This window comes from Cygnus olor, chromosome 15 (genome assembly GCF_009769625.2).
Source record: "Cygnus olor isolate bCygOlo1 chromosome 15, bCygOlo1.pri.v2, whole genome shotgun sequence".
In the NCBI taxonomy this organism is placed as follows: Eukaryota; Metazoa; Chordata; class Aves; order Anseriformes; family Anatidae; genus Cygnus; species Cygnus olor.
The window spans coordinates 9,263,282-9,270,465 of NC_049183.1; the positions used below are offsets into that span (position 1 = coordinate 9,263,282).

Here is a 7,184-nt window from a genome sequence, read left to right on the forward strand (position 1 = left end):
ACTGAGCACTGTGTAGTGTATAGTGAAGATGTAATTTTTTCTTATAAATCTTTTCTGTTAGGATTGGTATTCTCTTCTCACCTCTGCTGCCTGGTATCCAGATGATATCATTTTTTATAGTATTTTACACGAAAAAGGTAACAAGCTTTACATGTGTTCATCATACAGTACCATGCCATTTACACCGCTTGAAATATGGGCAGGATTTATTGGGTTAAAGTGCTGGGTTTGTCTAGATGCTCTGGTTTTGTGCCCAGGGGAGCAGTTTGGTTGGTTTTGTTGTTGTTGCTTTGTTATTGTTTTGTTGTTGTTGGTTGGTTGGTTAAAGAAACAACATTTGGATGCACACCTTTGAATTGCAAACCTGTAAAACTTGAGAGGGGAGAAGTGTGAAAACATAGGAATTAGAAAGGGGAGAGAATAAAGGACTAAAATTAAAGCCTAGGGAACTAATGGTATGTGCATTTCATATGCATAATGCATATGAACTGTACGTTAACTAAGTGCATGTGCCAATATAGACAGTCATGCTATTGCTGTGATTTTGGATTCTCTTTCTCTTCCCCAGCAACCTGTTTACTCACCCCGAGTTATCTAGGTCTAAGTGGGGTGATTCAGCTAAATATCATGGTGGAAATTCTTCTTTTCAGAGTTCTTTGTCTCAGCAGTGTGATTAGACAACAGATTCCTTGTTAGGTGACTGAACAGTTTGTAGCATTGAATGCAGAATAACAAAGCTAGAAGCGCCAATTCAAACTTCCCTGAATCATATCATAGAACCACTTGGTTTGGAAGGGACCTTAAAGCCCATCCAGTTCAACCCCCCTGCCACCCACTAGACCAGGTTGCCCAAATCCCATCCAGTCTGGCCTCAAACACCCCCAGGGATGGGGCATCCACAGCTTCTCTGGGCAGCCTGTGCCAGTGCCTCACCACCCTCTGAGGTGAAGAATTTCCTCCTAACCTCAAATCCAAATTTCCCCTCTTTTAGTTTAAAACCATTCCCCCTTGTCCTATCGCTATCTGCCTATGTAAAAAGTTGTTCTCCATCTTTTTTATAAGCCCCTTTTATGTACTGAAAGGCTGTGATGAGGTCTGCCTGGAGCCTTCTCTTCTTCAAGCTGAACATCCCCAGCTCTCTCAGCATTTCAGGTGCTTCAGCCCTTTGATCACCATGAACTTGGGTTCATGTGTGCTGCAAAACCAAACTACCCAATGGAGTCTTGTAGAATCCATCAGAACCTCACGTTGCCTCTTAGTATTTGAAAGACTGTAATCTTTTTCTAAAACTACACTATATATATCAAGTTCTTATAATAGAAGTCCTTGGAAACTTTTGATAGATGCTATTCCAGCAATTGCTTCCAACAATTTCAGTAGTATTGACTTAAATCCATTTAAAGTGATAAGTAACACTGTTCTGAGAATGAGTATATTTTCATCTCTTAAAAGGTCAGCCTAATGAAGAATTGCCAACCCCCTCGCCAAGTCTGGAGAGCAGCTCAGATGACAACGTTCTTCATGTTCCTGCTGTTTTTTCCCTTCCCTCACTGGAGTCCTGTCTGTCATTGCAGTTACTATCTGGAGGTAGGGAAGAGCACTGACATTCAGTTCCACTATGTTATGCTGTGACCTTATACCAGGCAGAAGAATCTGCATTGTTCTGTAGACAAATTTGTATTAATTGCTAAAGGAAGGTTTCAAATGTTCATGAGATGTTTTGTATTCTGAAAACATGCTCGGAAAGTTTGCAAAAAAAAATGGTTAATGCAGAACTTGTCCCATAAGAAAGTGGGAGGGGAAACTTTGTTGCCTTCAAGTTTTAGTATTCTATTTAAATGTCATAGAAAATTCTTTGATTCGTCCTTTCCTTCTCCTGAAAAATTTCTGTGACCCAGCCTGTTCCTGGGATTAAATGTTATAGGCCATACCAGGCCTATTAAATGTTATAGGCCATGACTGTCTAGATTAGTTCAATTTCAAAGCAAATAATATTTTCCTCTTTCTGTCTATCTGAAAATGTTAATTTTTGCTAAGGAAACTACCTTACTTCACCACAGCTTGTTGTTACTGAAAGTTTGCAGTGACTCATGTCCTGGAAGGCAAGGTGGGATGATGGTTCCTTTACACATCTGTTGTGCAACTTGGGAAATTCAGATTTTCAAATTGCTGTAGGCTGTGCTACACTGATTGACTTGTTACATTTAGGTCAAGATTATGTACACAGGTTGGTGCAGATCCATTGCGGCAGGGTGTCTTAGATCTCTGGCTGCAGTAGTCTCAGGGGGACATTGGGGTGGCATTTTAAGGTGTGGGAGTTGACCCCAACTGAAAAAATCAGGACATAAATGATGGAAGTTCCCTGAGGCTCCAAAGAGAAACAGAGGGCTATATCAAACTAACAAGCATCTTCATCAACAAAGTGTTTAACTAAATCATGTTAGTAAATGAAGCTTTAAATAGTTGTTTTCTCACACTTTCAGGTTAAAACCTTCAGAAGAATGTGGTCCTTCAGAGGTTTGTCTTCTATGTTTGCAGCAGTCTCTGAGTGGATAAAAATACTGGAAAATTACACTGGCTCAAAATGGGTAGTGTGGATCTACAACAACTTAATTACAAGTGAACTTTTCTTCTTCATCCTCTCCATCATTTTCCTGTAAGTATCTGCTGATGAAAAGCACTTGAAAAGGACCTGAAGTGGAAAAAACCTGGCTATGTCATAGCCATTCTCCATAACAGAGTTGCAAAGTACATTCTAGAACATCAGAAATGATTAATAAATTGGAACATCATGTCTTTGAAGTACATAAATAAGTTATAAAATCTATTCCTTTTATGTTAGGATGCCAAAGCTCTTTGCAAACCAGCTTCATTCTAACTATAGAATATGCTGCTTTCAATTGGAATGCTTTTAGTTTAGTGATGCCTAGGCTTCCAGATCTTAATACCACTGGCTTACTTAGCTTTAGGAACATCAGCAAATGGGAACATGCTGCATACAGTTGGCAGGTGAAATTGCTTTTTTCATTAGTGTATAAATCAGTAGGAAAAGAGAAATCATTCACAAGCACAGGTATTACACGCTAGATCTCTACTAGAACCTTGGGCAACATAAAAAGGGAGGTTCAGAGGGTGTTTTCTTTGTCTTTTCTGACCATGGGGGTACTGTGGTAAAGGGCATGGTGGTACACAAGTGGCACGTTAAAGTGAGCACACTATTTGGGGACATGCTAATACGTATGTTGCAGTCTACATCCAGCTAATCTCAGGTAAATTCACGTAGTGTCTTCCTGACTGAAATGAATTATATTGGCAAAACCTGCATGTGCATCTTTAAGGTATTTGCCTGCTGGTAGGGTTTGAAGTTGTAGCTGTGCTGCTTGCTATTTCCATCATAGCCTGTGCACATGTAAGAGCCCAAACCTGTTCGCATTAAACAAGTTCCCAGCCATTCTAGTGGAACCAGAATTGGCCTGAAAACAATGAGTGTTCAGTATTGTGATTTAATGTCCATGAATGTGTCTAAGCAAATGACACAAAATTGGTTAAGAACATTAGGTTCATGTTTGTTATCTTAAATGCAACTTGTATTTTTTACTTACGTTAATTGTACCTCTCATCTTGAGTAAGTCTGTAAACCTTTGAGTCTTTTCCCAAGAGAAAGCAATTTCATGTTTGCCGTTTAATATGCAATTATATACATACAGACATATACATGTGTATATTATTAAATTTCTAGTGGACAAAATGAACAAGATAACTTTCTGTTTAAGCAGTGACTAGGAGGAAATACACACGGGTATGAGTGTTCATCTGTTGTACTTTATTTATTTTTTTTAGAATTATTACTTATCTTTACTGGCAAAATAATAGAAGGAAGAAAGACCATGGTCAAGCTCTTACGTAAGCAAATTGTTAACGTAAGTTCATCTTTCAGCTTTATCTTGTTTAAAGTTTGGCTTCCTTGTTGATTTTCTCATACTTCTGTTATGCAAGTGTAATCTGCTTCTCCTATAACAATGCAGAGGAGGGTGGAAGCCCTTCTGCATGTCAGTTGCAGGGAAACTTACAAATAGAGTTGTTGCAAAAAATTTTTACTTCCAAGCTGTGCTGCTGCAGCTCCCTTCATAGACTGATTAAATAGGAATCTTAATGAGTATTCTGGTCAATGGTTACTCACAGACCTTGAGCCTCCCTTAATGATTACTCCATTCCAGCTAATGATAAAGAATTTCTTGACCACAGGGAGGAAAAGATAAAATGTTTTTACTTCGAAAACTCCATTTACTACGAGGGCAAACCAAAATCCATCTGTACCAAGAGGACGAGACCAGCAGGTCAGTTTCGTAGTTCAGATACTCCTGTTTCAATTACATGCTCATTACGATTCTATGGGATTTCTCTAGTCTTGCAAATAGGATGTCATTTTCAGCTATGTCTGTGTTTAAAACTTCACCTAAATTGCTTGCTTGCTAGTTAGCTCCAGCCAGCAAAAGGATCCCTGGGAAATTCCCTACTTGCTCCAGAGAGGAATTTAACTTGGGAGGATGTAGAAGGTCCTTCCCCTCACTAAATATTATTTATGATTATGAAATTGCAAGAAAACATTTCTAATCTAGGTGTAGTGATGGTCAGAAAAGGGTTCAGCCACTTAAACCTTGCCTAGACTAAGAAGGAAGCTGCATTCCTCCCCTGACTCTAGATTTCCTTACAGGTTTATGTTTTGTGTCTTCCTCACCCACCTTTGCAGACGAGTTAAACTGAGTGCCCTGATCTAACCTGATTTTAAATCCCACACAACATCAATAGACATCTAACATCTTTAAATCAAATTTATTTTTCAAGTCAGTGGTGCTTGCTGAACCATCAGATTAGTGTACATGTAGGTGCTGTGTAGTGTTTTCATTTAGGCTGAGTGAAAACTCTTTGACCTACATACTTGGGCAACAAAAGGGTTTGTTAGGCCCAAATAAGTACCTGTCCCATGGAGAATAGCTTGTCATCTGCAGTTGCTGCTTTGCTCTTTGCCACTTCTCATTGCCATTTTAGAGATTTGAAGTAAGATAGGACCATTTTTTTTTCTTCTCCACCTGTTAATTCAGGTTAGTTCCTAGTAAGTAGGTCTGGATGTCACTCTCTGCTCCACACTCTTCCCTGGCATGTACTCACCTGCCACAATCTCATATAATTGGCACTAAGTTACAAGCACCTTTGTCCTCACAGTTATCCTGCCTCCCCAAGCTTCCCTTCCCCTAGAAGAGAAAGGAAACAAGCTAACATAACTGCAATAACAATCAAAAATACCAAGACAAAAGTAGTCTCTTAAAGGCAGGAAGCTCCATGTATCATTTTTTTGGCAGCATAGAGAGACCGGGCTACTTTGCACAGCATCCAGTATTGTGTCCCAGCTCTGTATTTCCTCTGCTGTGCACAACTGTATCTGCTTCCGTTCCGTCTAGTTATTTGTGAATAAAGAAATACAAAGTATTCTAATAACCGCTAAATCACCCTGCATAACTCTTAAGGTGTCAAAGAAGCCAGTCCGAGAAAGAGAGGCGTTACCAGCAATAGTGTCTAAAAACAGGAGTCTGAAAAGGAAAACCTGAAATTTCATTTCTGTATGGGTGGCAAACCAAGAGCACCTAGGTCCTTTTTATCTCAGATTCTTCCCCACCCCTCCCATTTATAAAATTGGGGTTGTGACGTTATCTGACTAGGTGATAATCTAACAAAAGTACTGTGCAGTTTGCAAAGCACTAAGGCTGCATCTCTGTGTCACTATGAGATGGAGTCCTGGCGTACAAAGGACAGTGCCTCAGAACTCAGGCAGGCCCTGGTACAAGTGTGCCAGGTTGCCTTTTGGCTTCTAAACATCTCCCAAAACCACGGGTAATAGATGTGGATGTGGGTACTGACCATAAGGCCAGGACTGAAAGCCATAATATATTACTGCTAATGTCAAATATAATGTCTTTCAGGGAAGATCTTCATACCACCCATCCATGCAACGTGCCCAGCAAGAGCCAAACTACCCAGGCAGGACATTTGACAGAAATCAAAACGCATCCTACAACGAGGTGAGATAGTCAAAGAAGGAAATCCCTGCTTGTTTTCCCCATATATAAAGTAGGGCATGTCCCTATATAGACAATGGGCATACGTTGGACAAAGAGGACAGACAGTCCTGTAAGTGTAGAGATCATTTTAAAAGACTGAAGAGATGAAAATATGTAATCAGAATAGGTGTTGGCATATTTATGTTCATAATCCTGCTTGAGATCTGGAGAGAATGGTTTTGTTACAGGAAATGCATAATTAAATACAAGATAATAAGCACACGAGGGAAACACTGACTTAAATCTACTTGTGAATTTTGTTTTCAGTATCCCTATTCTGCTGGCATCTTGAAGGGGACTGGCTTCCCACCTGGTAAGCAACAAATGCTAAGCACTGAGAAAGTAACTCTCATCAGCTCAGCTCAGTAAAAATGTTTGATTTAGTATAGACACAGCATACAACAGATTGAGGTAACAGACACAGACTTTTAGCACCCTGTATAAAGAGAAAACAAAGACTGTTTCTGGGGCCAACACTTGCTGTTGGTAGCTCATTGTTAGCTTGCTGCAATGTTGGGTGGTGACTTCTGAAGGCTGATCTCAAGGTTCAGTATACCTGAGTTGAATTTCTTTGGGTAAATGAGACATTTTGTCTTATGGGACCAGCTGTAGGAAAGAATATTGTGTCATATTAAATGAGTACTTAACCACTTCAGAAGTGCTTATTAACAACATGGAGTCCTTAGCACATTGTACGTCCAGAATAAAACACCTACGGAAGCCTGCCTGGCAGCTTGAACTATTCCTGCTTCATACAAACATGTTCCTTCATTCTAAATATTTGACAGATGAGACTTAAAAAGCATGGGACTTTCTAATACAGGACGACTGTTGTACCCACATCAACACAGTTAACATTACTTCTCTTGTGAAAAATAGATTTGGAGACATCCCAGCCCAGCAGCAGCCCAGGGGTGTCCGAAGCAGTGGCACTTGCTCTACGTGCCAGACAAGCAGCACAATGGGAAGATTAAGAAGAAGATGTAGATTTCCAACTGCGAGCAGGCAGAATCAGTGGTGAATGTTGTCATTGATGTTCTGCGGAAAACAATACTGATTCACATTAAT

The 7,184-nt window shown here is 39.9% G+C and overlaps 1 protein-coding gene across 1 annotated transcript in view; it reads left to right on the plus strand.

The window, feature by feature from the left end:
- TMC5 (transmembrane channel like 5) overlaps positions 1 to 7,150 on the plus strand; it is a 29,834-nt gene extending 22,684 nt beyond the window's left edge. Inside the window, 12 exon segments of the mRNA XM_040575031.1 lie at positions 62 to 137; positions 1,453 to 1,533; positions 1,535 to 1,587; positions 2,484 to 2,509; positions 2,512 to 2,656; positions 3,841 to 3,865; positions 3,867 to 3,920; positions 4,246 to 4,290; positions 4,293 to 4,337; positions 5,979 to 6,077; positions 6,384 to 6,429; positions 6,996 to 7,150. Coding sequence (XP_040430965.1) covers positions 62 to 137; positions 1,453 to 1,533; positions 1,535 to 1,587; positions 2,484 to 2,509; positions 2,512 to 2,656; positions 3,841 to 3,865; positions 3,867 to 3,920; positions 4,246 to 4,290; positions 4,293 to 4,337; positions 5,979 to 6,077; positions 6,384 to 6,429; positions 6,996 to 7,150 — 850 coding nt within the window.
- The last annotated feature ends 34 nt before the right edge of the window (positions 7,151 to 7,184 follow it).